Below are 20,051 nucleotides of genomic sequence, written 5' to 3' on the forward strand. Positions count from 1 at the left end.
CGGGGGAGATACACCGACACATGCTGCATCAGCTTCTAGCCCACAGTCCCACGACACTGTAGCTGCGGACGTAGAAGCAGCAGCTGCCGGGATATATCACAAGTCGAGGTTGAGGAGACGAGTGAGGCAGCCCCTTCTATCCGGACAAGCCCAGAACTTCGATCGCCCACCATCGCGAAGAGAAAGCGCGCTGGTACCAGATCATCAAGGAAGCGCCGCCGACGTATCCTTCACGGTGAGAGCGAGGAAGGAGAAGACGATTCGGTACGTTATGTTTATGTATTCATTATAACGTTTGTTCTGACGAAGGGTATTCAACATAAGACTAACATAAGACGTCACTGGTTTTGAGTGCAGGCTCAATCCAGTGGTCCCGAAGACGGTAACCCAGAGGCGACAACGGCGATACCAACGTGCTTTGTCGACGGAGACCCCAACATGATGGACTCGGGAGCTCAGACGTGCACCGGCATCAACTCAGATGAGGATGAAGATCTGCATGAAGAGGCTGAAGATGAAGACGATGCGGGAGATGATGACTGCACCTGGGTTGCGGACTGGAAAATTGGAGAGCTGACCGACGAGGATACTGATGAAGAACAAGATGAGCTTCCTGCGTCTGCGTGGTCGTCAGTAGCAAAGGTCAGTGAAGCTAGTACGGCAATGAAAGTACCGGGTGGGAGTACGGTACGCTATGGTGGCCAAGCTCAACATAATTGTGTGTGCGGACCGGGACATCCAACAGAAGGACTAACATAATGATGGTTCTGTTGATGTCAGATCCTGCTAAGTTTGGTGCAGACCCCACGTACAAGGACCTGTACGATGGACCGTATGGACCATCAACGAGTGCTCTTGCAGTTGCAGAAGACCCGTTGGCTTTGCTGTTTTACTTTATGCCGCCCAAGCTCTGGCGTCAGATTGCGATTGAAAGCAATCAATATCATTCCCAATCCATTCCACAGCGTGCACGGGCGATTCGGTTCCAACAACGGCGGGCTGGAGGAGAAAAAGAAGAGCTTGGTGATATCAAGCGGCGTATAGCTGGCGTAGCGGACATTGAAGCCTGGGAGGTGCTACGAGTGATGGCCCTGTTGATTGCACGGATGCTGGCACCTATCCGGAAGGGCATTGCGGCTCATTGCTCTCTAAAAAGGGTTGGCGCACTGCCAGCGAATCAATTTGGACAGTTCATGACCAAGAACCGATTCTTTCACATAATGGGCTACCTTCACTTCTCGGGAACAAGTCACCCCAGGCACGGCTCGACCGAGCATGGAAAATACGGCCTGTTGTTGACGTGCTACAACGAACTTTCGCCCGAGGATACCAAGCGCCCCCTGTTTTAAGCTTCGACGAAGCTACGTTGCCGTCCCGTTCCCGGTACAATCCAACTCGCCAGTTCAGCAAGGATAAACCCCACAAATGGGGGACGAAGGTGTTCGTTGCAGCCTGTGCCAAAACCGCGTACTGCATGAGGTGCGTCAAAAAATGATGGCGAGTTTGAACTCGCCATCATTTTTTTTGGTTAAAGTCCTTATGTTGTCTGATGTCAAACATAAGGCATCAAATCTCGCTGGCCATCCAACATTTAGCTAACATAAAGTTTTTTCCCTGGTTTTCACTAGAATTGAAGTATGTTGCGGTGCCAAGGCGCATCTTCAAACCCCAGTGTCTAATGACAACAACACAGGCGAAGCGGCGGTGCTCCGAAACATGAACGCCCTCTATCATCCGTCCACTACTTCGCCGTGGAGACTGGAGATTACCGACCGCTTCTATACCTCTGTAAAGCTGGCACTGGAGCTCCTACACCGGCGAGCGTACCTAACCGGAACGATCTCTGAAGATCGCTCTGGATTTGCAAAAGACGTGGTCACGAAGATGAAAACGAAGACCGTCAATAAGAAAACGGTTACCATCCCAGCACAGGGTACCACCAAGTTGGCCGAAAACAAGCGCTCCCGCAGCTGACAGCCGTCATGTGGATGGATCGAACCCCAGTGCACATGCTGTCCTCTGGTGGCAGCCGACGGCCTGGGGTAGTGAGTATGTTTCTAAGTATTTTGAAGGCTCTAACATCCATACTAATGCTAATGTACTGTAGTGCGTCGTGTCAACGGTGAAATGAAGCCCGTCCCGGCTCCAGAATTGGTGCGGGACTATCACCGCTGGATGGGCGGTGAAGACGTCCATGACCAGCTGAGGATGCAGCGATATAGCGTCCAGCTCTACAAGACGCGAAAGTACTATAAAACTCTCTTTCTCGGGCTGTTCGACATGGCGGTCGTAAATGCCTTCATCGTGTATCGACACTCTCGGAAGATAAACGACCAACGTCCTCCACGACACTTTGCGTTTATGAAAACGTTGATGGAGCAGCTGCTCGCTATCGACTCGACCGAAACGTTCGAGGTGATCGAGGTAAGTTTATGTTGAATCGCATCCAGCACAAGGGTGAGTAAGGTTCTGGTTATCCAGCATAACTGCTAACTTATTTTACGATGCCGCAATTTTAGAGAGCAGCAACCGCTAAGGAACGCACAGCAGCGTCTCCAGCCAGAGGGGAACAGGGGTCGCGTCCGCGCACTGAGAATACTACGGATCCAGTGGAAGGTGACCACAGGCTGGAAGAGAATCCGGATACAGTCCAGCGTGAACAGGGGGTGAAACGCCGCCAGCGCTCTTGTAAGGTGTGCACTGTGTACAAGGTCAAGCCGCGCAAATTCACCAAGTATTTCTGCCCGGAATGTTCAAACGGGAATAAACGGTGGGTGATATTGCTTGTGGTATGGATTGCTACGCTAATGCAACTTGTGGTGGCTGTAGTAAATATATGTGCAATGTGGGCCGCGAGGGCAGAGATACCTGTTTTAGTATATGGCACCTAGAGTGGAATAATGGGAACAACATCCCGAGGACACTGCTCGAGGGACACAAAACACGAGAGCGCCCGCCGGCAACACGACCGGGAAAGAAGCCTAGGCGACGAGCGCAAGGCTCTACTACTGCCAACGCTGGTGGTGACGACGACGACAGCGGGGGAGATGGCGGCGGCAGCGGGGGAGATGGCGGCGGCAGCGGAGTTGGCGAGAGTACTGCTGGGAGTGAAGGCGACGTCGCCGAAATCGAGGCTGGCAGCGTGTCCAGGTGATCAGAGGTGCATGGAGGTGTAAGCAAGGGGTTGTGTCCAAGAGGGTGGCTATGTCCAATGCAATCAATTAATACCACATTTTATATTTCTTTTATTGGCCATAATAAATGAAATCACTGCTGCTGGCCGTGTGCAATGCCACAAAAAACGGGATATAGATAAAAAGGTCACTGCTTATGTTTGTTTTGTCAAGCATAAGCTGGTTAGCAGGTCTCAATCGCTTACATACGCTCCCTTTAAGTTGGAGATGCCGACACTATACCCTCATGTATAATTTATACACCACCCCAACCCGCACGTCAAAATTCGAAATTAGAAGGGAACTCTTACAAATTCTCATATTACTGTTTATGGGACGGAGTAAAAATATACCCTCGTAATAAAGCCTGGGAACTAAGGGGTTAAGAGCAAAAAGCAGAAAGCTGTTTCATACCAGTCCTGATGTCTTCGCGCAACACGCACGCCCAAGCGCTCATCCGGCTTTTCAGCACTTGGGAGGTGCAGTTCGGCCTCCATTTTTCCGCGTCTCACATTCCCGGCACCGATAACACTGCAGTCGACGCGGGCTTCCGTCGATGGGAGACCCCCACTCATTCACACTTATTCAGCAAGCTGACGCGCGGTTGGGTATTTCCCCGGTCCCACCGAGAATATTCAGCCTCGAGAGCAGTTGGCTCAGTATCTCCGCGAATATTATGTGGCCGAGTCGTCCTACAAGCGAGCTTATAATACTGGGCGATCTTAACGCACCGGCGCGGCATCGACTGGAAGATCACTGTCCCACCAGTAGAGAAACTATCCGCTGGAATTCTGAATTCGTCATTGACGGCGCCCGGGCCGGCTTCAAATCTAACCGACCAGTGCAAGGCTCGACAATCAAGGCGACATTGAGCGGAGTACCCCCATTCCTTCACGGCCGCCGGGTTTACCTTCCCCATCAGCCGCCCACAGGTCCCTATGCTCTTGACAGGCGTGGGCCACCTCGACTCTCCCCACCGCCGCAAGGCTACAGCGTCCATCACCATCTTAGAGTGTTGCGCAGCGTCACTCGACCTCCACGACCCACCAGACCAAACTCCGGGGGGGGGGGGCTGTGTCTTCTTCCTCCTCCGCCTTCCCGAGATCGCGGCAACGACGGGTACATCCTTCCGATGTATTGCGCTCAAGACCGCCGACATCTCAGCAACGAACGCGGCCGGATCACCCACATCCGTATCGAGCTCAGCCCACCCAGTCTGTATTCGCCTCCAAGGGTGGAAGACAAACCAAGGCGAAGCTGCGACCCCACGATGCTGACGCGGTCGGGCACCCCATTCTGTGAGTCTTAGGCGCTCTTCTCCTGCTGCGGTTGCGCGGACAATTGCTTAGGTCAATCCTAGCAGCGAGCTTTTTAGACTGGAGGGGTATCCCATACTGCGTTACCGCCGAGCGCATGGCATCGGCGATCAAGCAAGCCGCATGCGAAATGAGCAAAGTACCTAGCCAATACGGAGCACACTAGCTTCGATAAGGTGGCGCCACGAACATGCATCGCGCAGGGGTCGACGCCCTCACCATCCAGTTCCACGGCGGCTGGACCTCTGATACGTTTACGAGCTACACACGCCCCTGCGGTGTTTCCATTGTCACCGTCGCGGAGAAGATGGCGAGCGGCAGCGGCGGCTCAGCCGCTCTGCAGTAGCGGGAGTGTGTCTACTAACCCATTAATTGGGGGTTGACGCAGCCTGAACCACACGCACGAGCGAAAGCGCGGTAGGCACACTCTCGGGCACTGTAGTAAATTATTTGCCCCAAACCGTCTGTCCTACTAATCGTTGTCAGAGTTGGATACAAGTAGCGAATCCAAGAGAACATTTTACCCGATGAATGGAACCCAATGCTGACTACATTTCCACAAGTGACAGATCCAGTGAGCGACCTTTCACGTCAGACTGCAAGATGCCGACTCAAAGCTGAAAGCGAAAAGTGCTGAGTGCCATTCACAGGGCCTGGAAATGACTCTTTTACCGGCAGCTGAACGGCGATGACGATAACTCCAGTGCAGATGAAGAAGAAAATGAGATAACTACTCTGTATTTTGTCCTGAAATCGAAGCGATATCTTATCCCTCGCCACCGCGTCCCGCGACCACCATCCAGAATTCAATATTACCTACAAGACATGCCTGATGACGGATTCAAGCTCCACTTCTAATTGTCTCGTCCATTCTTTTCGGTAGTTTGCACCCTCATCGCTGACTATCCAGAACTTAAAAGAACACGAGGCAAACAGCAGAAGATGAGTGTCGAGCTGCATCTTTTGGGACTTCTCAAGATACTGGGCTCAACGGATGGTGAAGGTTGTTGGGCCGCTTTCCTGTCGGTATGAGGCCATACACCTGAAGATGTACTAGCGAAAAGGACGATACGTGCGCTAAATAGTTTAAGAGCCAAGGTGATCACATGGCCGGCTTCACAGGAGCGGCGAGAGATCTCTGAGCAAAATTCAAACGGTTTCGACGCTGCCTAAATGTATCGGTTTGATTGACAGGCCGCTTTTCCCTTTGCTACCTGTCCACAAGACCACGAAGAAGACTACGTATCCCGAAAGGCTTCCTACGCTATCAACGGGCTGGTACTCTGTGACGACTTGTGCCGTATTCGATACGAAAAATAGGATGGCCGGGTTCAAGCCACGACAATCGTGTCTGGATAAACTGCAAAGTTGCGTTTAACCAAGACACGTATTTCGATGATGACCAGTACTTACTTGGCGACTCGGCGTACCAGGAGTCGCGGATGGTGGTACCAGCGCTCAAAACCTTGCAAGGCGGTCAACTCGATATCAAAGAAACAATTTCTAACAAGTGCTTGGCTACCATTCGTATTCGCCGGTTTCCATTGCTACAAAGACTGCGCTGTACTTTGCGAAACAAACAAAAAACAAATCAAAGACGCTATCGAATTGATTCGGACGTGTATGATCCTACACAACATGGCTTTTGCAGATTCAATTCCACCTGAATAGATTGAGCGTGAGCCTACTGGTGAAGAAAAAGATGATGATGAATGTGACCCGCTGACCTACGATGGCAACATGGGTACAGAACGGCGTGAGTACTTGCGAAATCTTGTATTTAACAAGCGATTCTAACTTACCATACGGAATCGCCCTTTGAATTATGCTGAAAGGGGAAGGAGCCGGCCCACTTCAGTGAACGAAACACCTCCATCCAGCAGATTTTGACGTGCTAGCAAAAGGTGCACAATGCCCTCACGCTGTGCCGTCTGTAGCTGTATTTGTTTCAATGCTGAGTCGACGTTGGCCTGACCCTACTTCAACCTGACCTCACGCTGATGAAGCTCGAGTTGCGTTTCCTGTATTTGTAGCATACGGTTAGTCTTCTCTGCTCGCTGCTTACACGCCTTACTCTGCTGGCCCAGCAGCCTGTCAACGGGGTCTTTCTTTTGCTGCTTAGGATCTTAGGTTTCCTCGTCGAGAGCCAGCGGTCGCCTCTCCCCTCGTTGTATGATTACACTTGGTGGTGTGACGTTATTCTCCTCGTCATCGATAGAGTCTGAAGTAGCACGAGGTTGGGCGAAGGGGCGAGACTCGAACACACCAACCAGTTTGTAGAAGTTGTGACAGCGCTTGAGGATTTCACCTCACAGAGTCGACCCACTTGTGATGCCTGAGCCGGTTTGTGACTAGAAGTCGATGGCTTCGCGAAAATGCTTTTCAATTGTGTTAATGGTTTTGCGGACGTCACCGGTTGAGCGATGGATAACCCCCATCGCGTTCAGTTTCGCTACGTTTTCTTTTAAAAGCGCTTCCTTGGTAATGCCGCTGTTGCAGTCACTTCCCCTTCACTTGTTGTAGTTGGTCTCTGTAGAGAGCCAATCCAGAACGACCTGAAGCGATGATTTCCCCTCATTTACCCCAGAAGATTGGCTTCTTCTTGGTGCGTACAGTATGGTAGTCTTTGATGTTGTATTGATGTGGCACACGACTTGGATTCCAAGTGATCTCTTGAAAAAAAGCATGGTTGTATTTCAAGAACTTATTGGCCAATGAGGTGTCCATTTTTCTTAGATTCACCACTTGTATCCAACTCTGACAACCACTACTGTCGGAGAAGGAAATGGCGAAAGTATGTTTTCATACAGGCTTGCCGAGGGTCTAAGAACTCTGGATATAAGTATTCAGAGAACACTGAAGTAAATGTTTGTATAATAATAAATACATGTAAAGTAAGATAATAGAAATAGACCAGTGATTTGTGCATGTATTTGATGCGTTAGTGGCAAAAAACTGTCAAGGAGATACCTAATCCGTGAACAGTGGTAAGCTCGCTGTGCTTACTAAAATTTCCTAAAATATAAGCATTTCAAGCTGATACCTACAAACTTCAAGATAAAAAGCGGAATTTGTTTTGAGGTTTTGATCCTAGCATTTAACTAGAGCCGGTTTTTAAAAGGGCGTCAAACTCTTCACAACTGAACGTTCAAGTGGTATTATAATAGTTAAGCGCTAAAGATGTCGTAATGCTCCTTGTTTGTTCGTGAGTGCATGTACAGTGCAGACTACGATAAAGTTGTCGGTGAGCTTGTGGACAATGTAGACTACGATAAAGCTGACCGTGTTTTGACTTATTTATTGTAAAATCCTTAGACGGGATGGCGAGTTATTAATAGACAAGGGCTGGTCCATGATAAGAGCCTGTTCGCGTTGTAGCCAGCTGGTATATCATTTTGCCACAAACTAAAGGGATTAATCCGATAAAATCTTCAGATCACGTCTCCTTCTCCATCTCAAAGATCTGGCTAGCTATTTCCAAATGCGATTTGGTCATCTCCAGGCTGGAGACTCCAGCTACGTAACGAACAGACTCTATTGATGATAACAATAGTATGTTCGATGTGGATGTACAGTTCCATGATCATCTTTGCTTGGTGGCATCCTTGCTATAATTTTGGCGTAATCTTTCCCTCTCTTGCTCACTTTTCAATTTACTCCGTGGTTCCCAAGTCCACCCAAGCCCACCATGCGTGGTTGCTACGTTCTACCAATGGTTGTTGCCCTTCTCTTTGCTGGCATCGAAGATGCTCACGCCAAATTGTTGCCATCCGACGCTGTTCTGGCAATTGGTGATAGTGACCTCATGAAGGTGGGTGTCCTCAAGCTATTTTTACGTAGCCACGAGGCTGTCGAAGAAGATGTGGACCAAGAAGAGCGAAATGTGGGCGCAGCGAAGAAGTTGCTTAATCTGGACGAACTTGACGACGCTCTTCTTAGCCACAAGATTCTCAAGATTATGCTCAAGAAGTGGGAGGCCGCACCTGCAGAAAATGTGCAAGCTGTGATGAAGAAGCTGGAGACCCAGAAATACAACAAGTACAATGAGATTGCAAAAGCTTGGAGGAATCGCCAGCAGGACAAAGTCGTGAGCGGGTTTCCTGTCAGCTACGTGGGTCTGGACGACCTGCTTAACCCGGAGACGCTGTCGAAGGCTCTTAAGAATGCAAATGGCGACATGGAATACTTCACGAAATTGATGGCAGCATCCGATGAAAACAGGAAAGCCGCTGTTAAGATCCTGGCCGCGGATTCAGAGTACAAATCCCTTGTACGCGGATTGGAATATGATCTGCTTTGAAGAAGGTACACAGTTATTTCGGTTTTGTTGAGATGGACTATATTTTTGAGAGGGACCACTAGAATTGTACTGTGCTAGAAGTAACTTACTGATCGTTAGGCAACGGAAATGAAAAAAAATGTCTCCAGCAAATTGCAATCAACGCATGTAACCCGATCTTATCATAACAGCAATGAGGAACCAACACAGAATTTACAGTCAGTACGTGCTTTCTACCGTTTCGGGTCGGAAACTATTTATTGAAGGGACAAATACACAAGACTCGAAATGTTGATGTTGAGTACAGCCATCATCATGAACACAACTCCTAAAAAAGTGCTGCGACTTTCAATCCGCGCAAAATTGATCCCTGTTGCCATCTCCACCACAACGCACACGTAGTCGACGAAGATCTCCACCACGAACTGGAATCCAAGCATAGCCACTTGATTGAGCCCCCAGTTCGCGACATCTTCCGGACTCATCACACCGCTTGTGTCCAGCTGTAGTGCTGGGTAAAAAGGGTGGCCAGACCACCAGAAAATGATCGATTGGGAGCAACCGATCGCGATATACTCGGCATACATATCAGCAGTCAATTCCGCCGTATGGTACGAAATAATCTGTCGTTTCCACAGGTCGAGCTCGAGTTTCAAGGACGCCGCAGAGCGAGTTTCTGATTGCTTACTACTAGCTGATAGCTCCAGTATTTCCGCTTCAACAGCAGTAGCTCGACGTCGAATAGCACGCGCAACATACGCAGCTTTCCCAGCACGAAGACACAACTCAGCGACAGCCATCGCACACGTCCCCGCTACAAGAAACGAGTTGGTTTGGGTGCCTAATAACACGATCCGTGACTGCGTATCAATTAAGACAGTCGGTAGTCCCACTAGAAGACACATGGTACGGATCCCTCGGATTTTTTTCTTAAGAATATAATATTTGGCAGCTTCTTGAATTGCGAGTTTCAAGGCAACCCCGACCATTGTAAAGCTCATAATCACAAGTGTTCCTTGATTCAGTACACCATACCAAGACACAACGTGAACAAACGCACCACCAATTGTCATCAGGATCGCAATGGGAAAGTGTGCGATGTATTCGCGCCAGAAGGTAGTAGATTTCTGGACTTGGTGAGTCTGAGAGGTACCGGATAATATTACAGTAGAGCCCGAAATTCCACCTACCATTCCTCGTCCTCCGTGATTTTGATTGGTCTCTTTTTCATAAATATCTTTCGCCGCGATCGCGATGCCTGCGGTGAATACCATATTGACCAGGACACCGATGTAAAAGTGAAGTTTATACCGGAGAAGATGCTTCATTAGAGACGTATTCTGGATGAGAAGACCAGTTCCGACCATGCCACTTAATGATACAACAAAGTACGGGATTGTACCCTTGACGAGCTTCTTCAAACAAAAAAAGAGACTGGGTTTGTAATCTGGACGCCCACCGATGCGTTGCGTCATCATAGAAGGCAAATAGGCTGCCGTCATCTTAATAGCGTGTACTATAGCGGTCCAAACCAATGTGGCCATGAGAAATTCTTGCTGAGATTGGTTCTTGGAAAGCTTGAGCGAGAAAATATTACCCGTATAGAAGCAGCCATTGGCCAATACTGCAGCAATGACACACCCGATTGTGTTGCGAAACATCAGTAATTGCAGCTTGGCTGCTGGTCGCCATTGTAGTTGGAGACGTAAATGACTGCTGTAGCGATATAGCTGGGTGTGCTCAGCTTGAGGGAGCAACGTAATCGCCGATTTAGAGATAATCGCGTCTCGTATGGGTTGATCAGGAGCGACGGAAGAGGTGAAGGACGGACGCAGTGGAGCGACCGATGAAGAGAAGGACGGACGAGTTGGGGCGATGCGGGAGCTCGCGAGTTTCGGGACCAGGGACGTCATTTCGAGCTTGTATCTATAGTAATCAGGTATTACTCGAAATAGCAGGATGGACGGAGCTAGTACTGTACGCACGCCCATTTTTAGAACTTACGTACGTACATATGCGTCACTCGAGTAGTATTAATACGTGCATGTAGTTGATATATACGGTTTTACACTAACATAAACGTGGCTACTAGTGATCCTCATGTCAGATAGCAAAAATTTTATGTAGGTTGAGAGGTTTATTAAATATGAATCAGTCTAACTCCATCGATATACTACACATGGTACGCCACAAAGCAGTTAGGAATAAACAACGGAAAGGTGTATCATGCATACGGACATAATACGGATGATTGTTTGAATTTTGGGCAGGTTGTGCCGACAGAAAAGAGACTACTCCTTGGACCGATGGAACCAAGACCAGCAAGCTGGAGTTGGCACTGGATCGTATTTTTTATTTAAACAAGAGCAGTATAATAACACTTTCATTTAAATTAGGGCTTTAAAACCCCTTAGTTGAAACTTTCAAATTCTAAGTTATATCACAAGCACTGAATTTCAGAGCCCTTGTTGAAAATGACCTAACAACAGGACTAAAATAAAAAATCATCGGTACGCTACCGGTATGATGCTTAGCGTACTTTTGCGTACTATCTCGGTACTGCAGATCTTGTACGAATAACTTAAGGTCGTTAGCTCATTTAGCTCGTAATTAATTGTTTCCCACGTTTGTTCGTGGAGCAGATAAGTACACGACACTAGAAATATTGATGTTGAGCACGGCCATCATCATGAAAATGACTCCTAAAAAGGTGCTGCGACTCTTGATCCGCGCAAAATCGATCCCTGCCGCCATCTCCACCACGACGCACACGTAGTCGACGAAGATTTCCACCACGAACTGGAATCCAAGCATAGATACTTGATTAAACCTCCACTTGGCGACATCTCCCGGACTCATCCCACCGCCTGTTTCTAGCTGCAAAGCCGGGTAGAAAGGGTGGCCAGACCACCAGAAAATGATCGATTGGGAGCAACCGATCGCGATATACTCGGCATACATATCAGCAGTCAATTCCGCCGTATGGTACGAAATAATCTGTCGTTTCCACAGGTCGAACTCGAGTTTCAAGGACGACACAGAGCGAGTTTCTGATTGCTTACTACTAGCTGATAGCTCCAGTATTTCCGCTTCAACAGCAGTAGCTCGACGTCGAATAGAGCGCGCAACATACGCAGCTTTCCCAGCACGAAGACACAACTCAGCGACAGCCATCGCACACGTCCCCGCTACAAGAAACGAGTTTGTTTGGGTGCCTAATAACACGATGCGTGACTGGGTATCAATTAAGACAGTCGGCAGTCCCACTAGCAGACACATCGTACGGATCCCTCGGATTTTTTTCTTAAGAATATAATATTTGGCAGCCTCTTGAATCGCGAGTTTCGCTGTAATTCCCAGCATGGCAAAACTCATAATCACCAGTTTCTCTTGATTCAGTACACCATACCAAGACACAGCGTGAACAAACGCCCCACAGAGTGCGATATGGACGGCATGTGGGAACTGGACCAGATATTCGCGCCAGAAGCTCGTAGGGCGATAATTCGGGGCTCGATGGATCCGAGAAGTAGCGGAAAGTTTACTCGAAATGACACGTAACGCACCGCGACGACCATGGCCTTGGTTGGTCTCTTTCGTGTAGATTTTTCTCGCTGCTACTGCGATGCCTGCTGTGAAGACGAGATTAAACAAATTGCCCATGTAAAAGTGCAGTTTAAACGCGAAAAGATCAGTCATCAGTGACGTATTCTGGACGAGTAATCCGGTACCGATCATGCCAGATAATGAGACAATAAAGTACGGACAGGTCCCTCTGACGAGCTTCTTGAAGCAGAAAAAGAGACTGGGGTTATAGTCGGGGAACTCGAGGAATTTCTGCGTCATCATAGACGGCAAATAGGCTGCTGTCATCTTGACCGCATGCACAAACGCAGTCCAAATTAATGTAGCCATGAGAAATTCCGGTTGAGATTGGTGTGCAGAAGACTGGGACGAGAAAATATTGCCCGAGTAGAAGCACCCATTGGCCAAAACTGCGGCAATCACACACCCGATAGTGTTGCGAAACATCAATAATTGCAGCTTGGCTGCTGGTCGCCATTGTAGTTTAGTCCGAATCTGACTACTGTAGCGAGGCAGCTGTCTGTTGTCGGGTCGAGAGACTAGTGCAATCGCCGATTTAGTGACGACCGCGTCTCTTATAGGCTGCTCTGGAGAGACGGAAGAGGTGAAAGATGGACGAAGAGCACTGGCGGATGAAGAGAAGGACGGAGCGATACGAGAACCTGCGAGTACCGGATGGGACGCCATGGTTGAAATTGAGGAATGACCAAAATAGAAAACTATATTTTTCTGTTTATAAATGAGTTATGTGTGAAAAAAGTATATTTTATTATGTTTGTTTTCTTAAGTTACAATGTGAATCTTCGATCGAAACAAAGAATCCAGAGCGATTAATTTATCTCAACATTATCTAAGCTAATTCTTGATACTAAAAGTCGTACAGTGTCGCTTCTAGTCGCTCGTGCTATGATGTTGAAACGACCCGCCGCTTGGGTCTCAGACGAGAAACTGCAGTCTCTTCAAGCTCTCGGGACAAGGAGCGAAGGATGCCGACGCATGTTGCGGCGGGCTCTCGTGCTCAGGACGTAAAATCCACGGATCATTCGCATCGGGAGATGGTCTGTAATCTGCTGACGCAGATTTTTCTGCTAGCTGAACGTACTCGAGCGTCCAAGCGGTCGATATCTGAGGAAGAATCCGAGCCGATTACTCTCATTGAGCTGATCCAAGCGTCCTACTTGGTATTCGAGCGCTACGGCATCGGTCCTCCTGACGACGCAGTGTATCATCGATATCTACTGTCACTATCCATTAATCCGGAACGAGATTGGCGCAAGAAGATTCTCAACTTGGATTTAGGCACGCAACCGAAGGTTAAACGACTGTGTTCCGGACATCGACATGCGGATATAACACTGGATTCTGGTGCAAAAAGACGACAAAACACGGAATCCAAGCTCCATGCTGTTCGTCGAGCGTCGTTGGTCTCCAATCTCTCGACGTCCGAGCGAAAATCCACGTTTAAATCTGGATTTATCCCGAAAAAACTGCGAGAACATGATCGATTCGGCGACATGTTGGCACTGGATTCTCCCATCCAGAGAATTCCCGAGGCAAATCACGTTTCTCCTATGCCACGGACGGCGGATAACAGCGCAGAACGCGGACTCCAGGTGATGCAATGGGTGAATCAAAGGAAAATCCAAGACCAGCATGCACATAAAATCCAGATCTTGACGTGGTGTACACACGCGATTTTCCACTGGGTCACCTTGTGTTTACCCGAGAAGATCGATTTCCACATGACCGAGAGCCCTCGAGCGCTTCCTCTGTGTATTTTACGCAGAATCTCCGTTGATGTGAAAAATCTGAAGAAATCTGCGAAAAGAATCTGGATCTGGCAGATGAAGACGCTGTTGAATACTTGGCGTCAAGACGCGCAGAAGATTAAATCTTTTCGAGTTCGTACGATGATCAAGCGACGTTCTACTGTCCTGGAGACTGCTTTCCAGTGTATTCAGAGCTGGAGATTGTTCACTGAGGCCAAAAAGTGCTCAAAGGACCGAGCACAATGGATTTTTCAGCGTCAATGTCGCTCCAGTTTGAGACTCCGTTTATCGCATTGGAGACGCGTGTTCTGGGTGAAAAACCAATATCATCAAGCCGAAAGACACCGTGACAGTTATCAGAAGCGACACGTGCTGAAAATCTGGCGAATTAACGTAAAATCCATCAGGGAAGCAAGAAAGCGTCTTGAAATCGCCCGAAAACGCCGATTTTTTTCACGTTGGAAACGAGAAAAGGCCCGAAAACAAGCCCATCGAGCGCTGCTTTGTATGTGCTCAGACCAGCGCAGACTGCGTTCGTTAAGTATTGCGTGGGATAAATTACGCATGAATATCTCCCGAAATGAGACGGCACGAACGAGGTTAAATCTGTGGGAAGAATCTTCATGCCACCGACGGAAAATCCAGATATTTCGACTTTGGAAAAAGACGATCGACCAGCTAAAAGATTTTCGCGAGCGAGAAAAGCGCTTTCTTCAATTTTCAGCACGTCGTCGTCTGAGTCAAAGCTTCGCAGTGTGGGCGGCGTGGACGGATAATCGAGTGACTACAGCGCAGATATTATCCGATGTGACGGAAGTTCGTGTGAGTAAACAGATTTCTTGTTATTTTGCAGCATGGAAGGAACATTTCAAGCAATCGTCACATTTTGAGGAAGAAATTGTCGCTCGGGTGGCTAATTTGAGACGGAAACGAGTGTGGAATCTCTGGATAATGAGCACAAGAACTCGTAGTGCGACGCGCATCTTGGATTCTGCATATGCGCTTCATGTATTGGCTTCGATTTTCTCCAATTGGAAGCAATATGTGACGAAGAAAGCAGAAGTTGATTCTGCTTTTTTGGAGTGTCAGGAGCGTCACAAACTCAGCGTACTAAAAATCCATTGGATATTTCTAGTGGATAATATGCAGTCGCAACACGACAAACTACACGCAACTGAGAGCTTCAGAACGAGAAAATCCGTGGAAGGAAAGCGAGTGTTTCTGTCAGCTTGGTACGCTTTATATAGTCGGAAAAAGGCGTGTCGTCTCCGTGGAGAACAGCTGCAATATTCAATCCAACGTCGTAATGTGATGCAGTCAATGTGGATTTTATGGAGACGGATATTCTACTTAAAATCTGCTGCTCGACTAGCTGACATTCAGCTCCAAAACTACACAAAATCCAACAGATTCCGCCTATGGAAACACTATGTGGTTATATCCACACAGCGACGCGAACGAGTGTTTAAAGTCGTGAAAACGCTGGATAAAATCCACACTAAAATCTACTTTCGACAGTGGACAAACCTTCTCTTACTAAAGCACCAACAAGCGAGAAAATCCGAAATTATCCAGCAAGCGACTCAAACAAGACTTTTAACTTCTCGATGGCAGACTTGGAGACGCGCTCTGGAGACCAAACGAGGACAGCGAAAACGACTTTCGGCGGTGGCTTTAAGGTGGCAAAACCGACAGATTTTTGCCAGTTTTTACTGCTGGAAGGCCACGTGGAATATCCGTAAGCGACATCGCTATCTGCTTCAATCCACGTTGCTAACATCGAATCACCGGGTCTTGAAGTGTTTTTTCACGTCGTGGAAAAAGCGTTTTCGCGCTTCAACCGCGTTAAAACTGCGGGCCGTTGAGATACAAGATAAAATCCTGTGGTTTAAAGTAAAGCGAGCGCTTCGACGTTGGATTTTTCTTCGATTAGCGCAGCTTAAACGTCGAGAGATGGTGGTAAAATCTCTGGAGTTGTGGCGTCGAAACCGACTTTTAACGACGTTTAACCACATTGTGAATTATACTCAAAAACGCAAGAATAAAACGCGTCAAAACCAACGCGTGCGGTCGCGTTATCGCTCCCTATTGATGCGAAAAATCTTCGCTGCGTGGACGAAAATATCACGAAATAAGGCGAAAATAACGCGACAATTGGAGACTGCGACACATCGACTGAACGTGTTAAAGATGACGCGTGTGATTCAAGAGTTAAAACACAATTCTCGTTTAAACAAACGTCTAAGAACAGTCCAACTGTGCGTCGTATCGATGCACTCTGGACACGCTAAAGGCGCGATTTTCGCGAGATGGACAGATTTTATCGTTCAGAAACACAAAAATCACAATAGCGGCGCAGTTCGAGTGGGGGAGATGAGGGATTTTCGCGCACGAAGACGCATCAGGAGATGGATACAGTTTGTTCAAGTGCGAAAAATGTTAAAGCAGAAATTTGCACGTGCTGTGAAAGTCACGACAGCTTCACGGCTACAATTTCACTTCGCGAGTTGGAAGAATTTTGTGAAACGACAGATTTTCACGAAACATTTGAAACATAAAGCTGTCGTGTTCCGCTATTTTTGCCTATTACCGCTATATTTCAACGCCTGGAGGTCGGTTCTAAGCGGAAAGAAACACAAGCAAGAGCTGCTGCTTCGAGCTCGAGGACTTTGGTGTCTTCAAAGTGAAAGTCGCGCGCTTAAAACCTGGCGTTTGTATGCTTTTACCCGTCGCCAGACCAAATTTGCTGTTACGAAATGGAAAAATCAACTCGTTCTCAGAAACTTTACCGCTTGGAAACGCTATCAAAAGCTCCGAAAGAAGACAAATCGCGACCGGATTCGAGCTCTAAATTTCTACGAACGTCGAACTTACCGTAAAGTTTTAGAGAATTGGAGTGTAACGGCGCGACACGATCGATTGACGCGGAATTGCGCCGAAATGTGGAGCCAGAACACGTCGCGTCGAGCTTTTAGTACGTGGAATCAGCACGTAAAATCGCGGCTATCCTGTCGCAAATTTCTGGTCAAAATGCGATTTTTAACGCTGTCTCGAGTATTTTCAGCATGGCACGAGGAAATGGAGCAGAAAAAGCGACAATTACAGGGAATCCAGGAACGTTTTGCGTTATTATGGATGGAGAATACGAAACAACGTGTTTTTACACGCTGGAAACGCTACACTCGTATTCGTGGTTTTACCAGGGCGAAAATCGACGGGAAACGTAAATTTTTACTTCGAAATATTGTGAAACAGTGGAGACATGTTGCTGTGTTTCGACGACGATCTCGAAATTGTGCGTTGGTGGTGGCTGCCCGAGTAAAGTTGACTTTATTGTGCCGAATCTGGAGTATTTGGCGTCAAAAAGCTCGGATTTTTCGCTGCGTGAAGAGTTTAAACAGTAAAGTGACGAAAAACCGCGTTATTTCAGATCTTCGTCATCGAATTCGGCGCTGGCAAACGTTTACAATTCTCTCACTCGCAGTGGGAAAGTTTATGCGTTGTTGCGATCTAGAGCTCCTGCGATTGGCTTTTATCGACGGGTTTAAACGTTTTAACGTGATGAAACAAAAGGAGCGAGCGCTGACGAAGCAAATTCAAGGTGTACACGAAGCCTATTCGAAAGAGTGGCTGGCAAGGAAAGTGCAACACCGAATGTCGATTGTTACAGCGTGTGAATTGTTACGTCGGGTAGGGAGCTCTAATAAGTTACTTAGAGTATCGTGGAGTGCGTGGGTGGATTTTCACGCTAACAAGCAGCGTCAACAGGCCTCTATTCGGAAATTACGAGGACGGATTTTTAGTCTGGAAGAGCAGGAGAGTGTTCTTGATCGTAACATGATTTCTGGAATGTTACGTCGCTGGCGAAGTATTCAAGTTACGCGAGTGTTGGAGCATTGGCGTGCCGTAACTTTAACCCGGAAACAAGTGAGGGTGCACACTCTAATGGCGATACAGGGGTGGGTTCAGATGCTGTATCGACGGCATTTTAGAGGGTGGAATCGCTTCTGTCAGCGACGGAAAACGCAGCGACAGATCCGTAGCATGAATGTTACGTCCAGGACAAAACGAGTGTGGGAACTCTGGCAGGCGTTTAGAGTTGCCTCGATCCGTAAGAGATCACGAACGCAAAAAATCCGCGGATTTCACGCTAGTCGCGTGTATCGACACGCGTTTGAGACGTGGCGAGAAGCTGCGACGTGTCTGCGGCTACGACGTGAACAGATTCTAGAGCTTTACCACTCGTCACGGCTCCGTCTTCTCGCTGCGTTGCTGAGCGAGTGGCGAAAATCTGCAGCAATGGAGAAAACTAGAAGAATCCAAAACACCATTGCGCGTGTCGTGTACGATCAAAAGTTGGTAAGCCAAAACTTTAACGAGTGGAAAAGTAATGTCTCCGCTATTATCTACCATCGTCATCAGCTGCAGATCAACACTGAGAGGCTTCAAGTTCTTCTTCTCTGTTCTTCGTTCCGAGCTTGGCATTCCTGGAGTATCCAGACAAAAAAGTTAAAATCTATCCTGCAGATATTATCTACGAAATGTGACGTGAACGCTGCTTCTCGAGTCCTCTCAGCATGGCATTTACACGTCGAAATGAACACTAGACGTCGACATCTAGCGTCATCTTTCTTACGTTTTCGTCGGATGCAGAAAGGAGTTAGAGCGCTGCGAAATCTAGCTCACAAGCACGAATATCTACGTAAAATCCGTCACAAAGCTCAGCTTTTTAGAGTGTCAATATCCGGCGATCAAATGTTGAAGATTGTTTCACGATGGAAGCGAATGGCTACATTATCACGAGAAACACGAATTGTTACCTTGCGCTATCTCCAGAACAAGCTGCTGCCTGCTGCGTGGCGTGGCTGGCTGGATTTTATCCAGACGAAACGTGAGGCCAGAGATAGAACTCGAACCGCGACGTTAAGCTGGAAAAATACGGTCCTTCGCAAGGCTTGGAACGCGTTTATTCTCGTCTATAACGTGGAAAAACAACGTCACGACATGCTGCTACGTGCGGATATTCATTTTTGCAGTCGTCGACTTAAGAAAACGCTGGATTTTTGGCTAAAATCCAGCGTCGAGACCCGACTTTTTCGCTCTGTTTGTGGCAAACTCGTGGCTCGATGGCGAATGCAGACAGCGTATCGATGTTTCAACGCCTTAAACGACTTTAAAAGTTACAGAAAAAATCTACGAGCGAGTGAAAATACGGTAACAATTAGAGTACGCACCACTGCGCTGCTGAAAATATGGTACGCGTGGCGGAAACTGCTCTTGATCTCGAGATCCTGTAAGTTACGAATGTTACAGCGCTACTGGCGATCTTGGGTCCGTTTACGGGAGTCTCGAAAGGCTCTTAAGGGGTTCCAAGAGCAGATTCTAGCCCAAGTGCTGAAAAGTACACAACGTCGAGTTATAGCGAGGTGGAAACAGTTTGTTACGACGCGGAAACTGGAGAAAACGATGGTGTTCAAGTCCGCTGCATTTGCTGAAACACAGATTTTGAAGCGGACATGGCAGTGCTGGGTGAATTACGTTGCGTATACTAATGAGGTTAAATCACGGATGAAACACGCGTTAAAACACATGCAGCTCCAGCTTCAGTTTAAAGCTTTCGGCGCTTTTCAAGCGTTCACGTTGATGCAGAAGTGGATAAAACATGCTGATAGTCGTGTTTCAACGTTTCGGTTTCATCGTTTAAACACACGCTACTTTATCACGTGGAAAACAGCTGTCAAATACCAGATTTCCCTACGTCGAAAACTCGCGCTCTACTTGAATGTTACGCATCATTCCGTCCAGAAGAAAAGTTTCAGTGCATGGCTGTTCTATGCCACTCGACGTAAAATGTTACGAGCAAAAGTGTCACAATCACTGGCGATACGTACACAAACGGGTTATCGTCTGGTTATTCCAGACATGGCGA

General features: G+C 47.8%; 3 protein-coding genes across 3 annotated transcripts; 2 read left to right on the top strand and 1 right to left on the bottom strand.

Annotated features, from left to right (window-relative positions):
- Window positions 1-4,679: 4,679 nt before the first annotated feature.
- PITG_15701 (uncharacterized protein) lies at window positions 4,680-6,215 on the top strand (the record flags this gene model as incomplete). Its single annotated transcript, XM_002897932.1, has 4 exons — window positions 4,680-4,831; window positions 4,878-4,906; window positions 5,373-5,515; window positions 6,141-6,215. 4 exons carry the CDS (start codon window positions 4,680-4,682, stop codon window positions 6,213-6,215), a joined length of 399 nt encoding a protein of 132 aa, XP_002897978.1.
- A 1,962-nt stretch (window positions 6,216-8,177) lies between these two features.
- On the top strand, window positions 8,178-8,789 carry PITG_15702 (uncharacterized protein; the record flags this gene model as incomplete). The annotated part of the gene is made up of 1 exon (XM_002897933.1): window positions 8,178-8,789. One exon carries the CDS (start codon window positions 8,178-8,180, stop codon window positions 8,787-8,789), a length of 612 nt encoding a protein of 203 aa, XP_002897979.1.
- A 2,589-nt stretch (window positions 8,790-11,378) lies between these two features.
- On the bottom strand, window positions 11,379-12,143 carry PITG_15703 (uncharacterized protein; the record flags this gene model as incomplete). Its single annotated transcript, XM_002897934.1, has 1 exon — window positions 11,379-12,143. One exon carries the CDS (start codon window positions 12,141-12,143, stop codon window positions 11,379-11,381), a length of 765 nt encoding a protein of 254 aa, XP_002897980.1.
- Window positions 12,144-20,051: the final 7,908 nt, after the last annotated feature.

This window comes from Phytophthora infestans, genomic scaffold, assembly GCF_000142945.1.
Source record: "Phytophthora infestans T30-4 supercont1.40 genomic scaffold, whole genome shotgun sequence".
Lineage (NCBI taxonomy): Eukaryota > Oomycota > Peronosporomycetes > Peronosporales > Peronosporaceae > Phytophthora > Phytophthora infestans.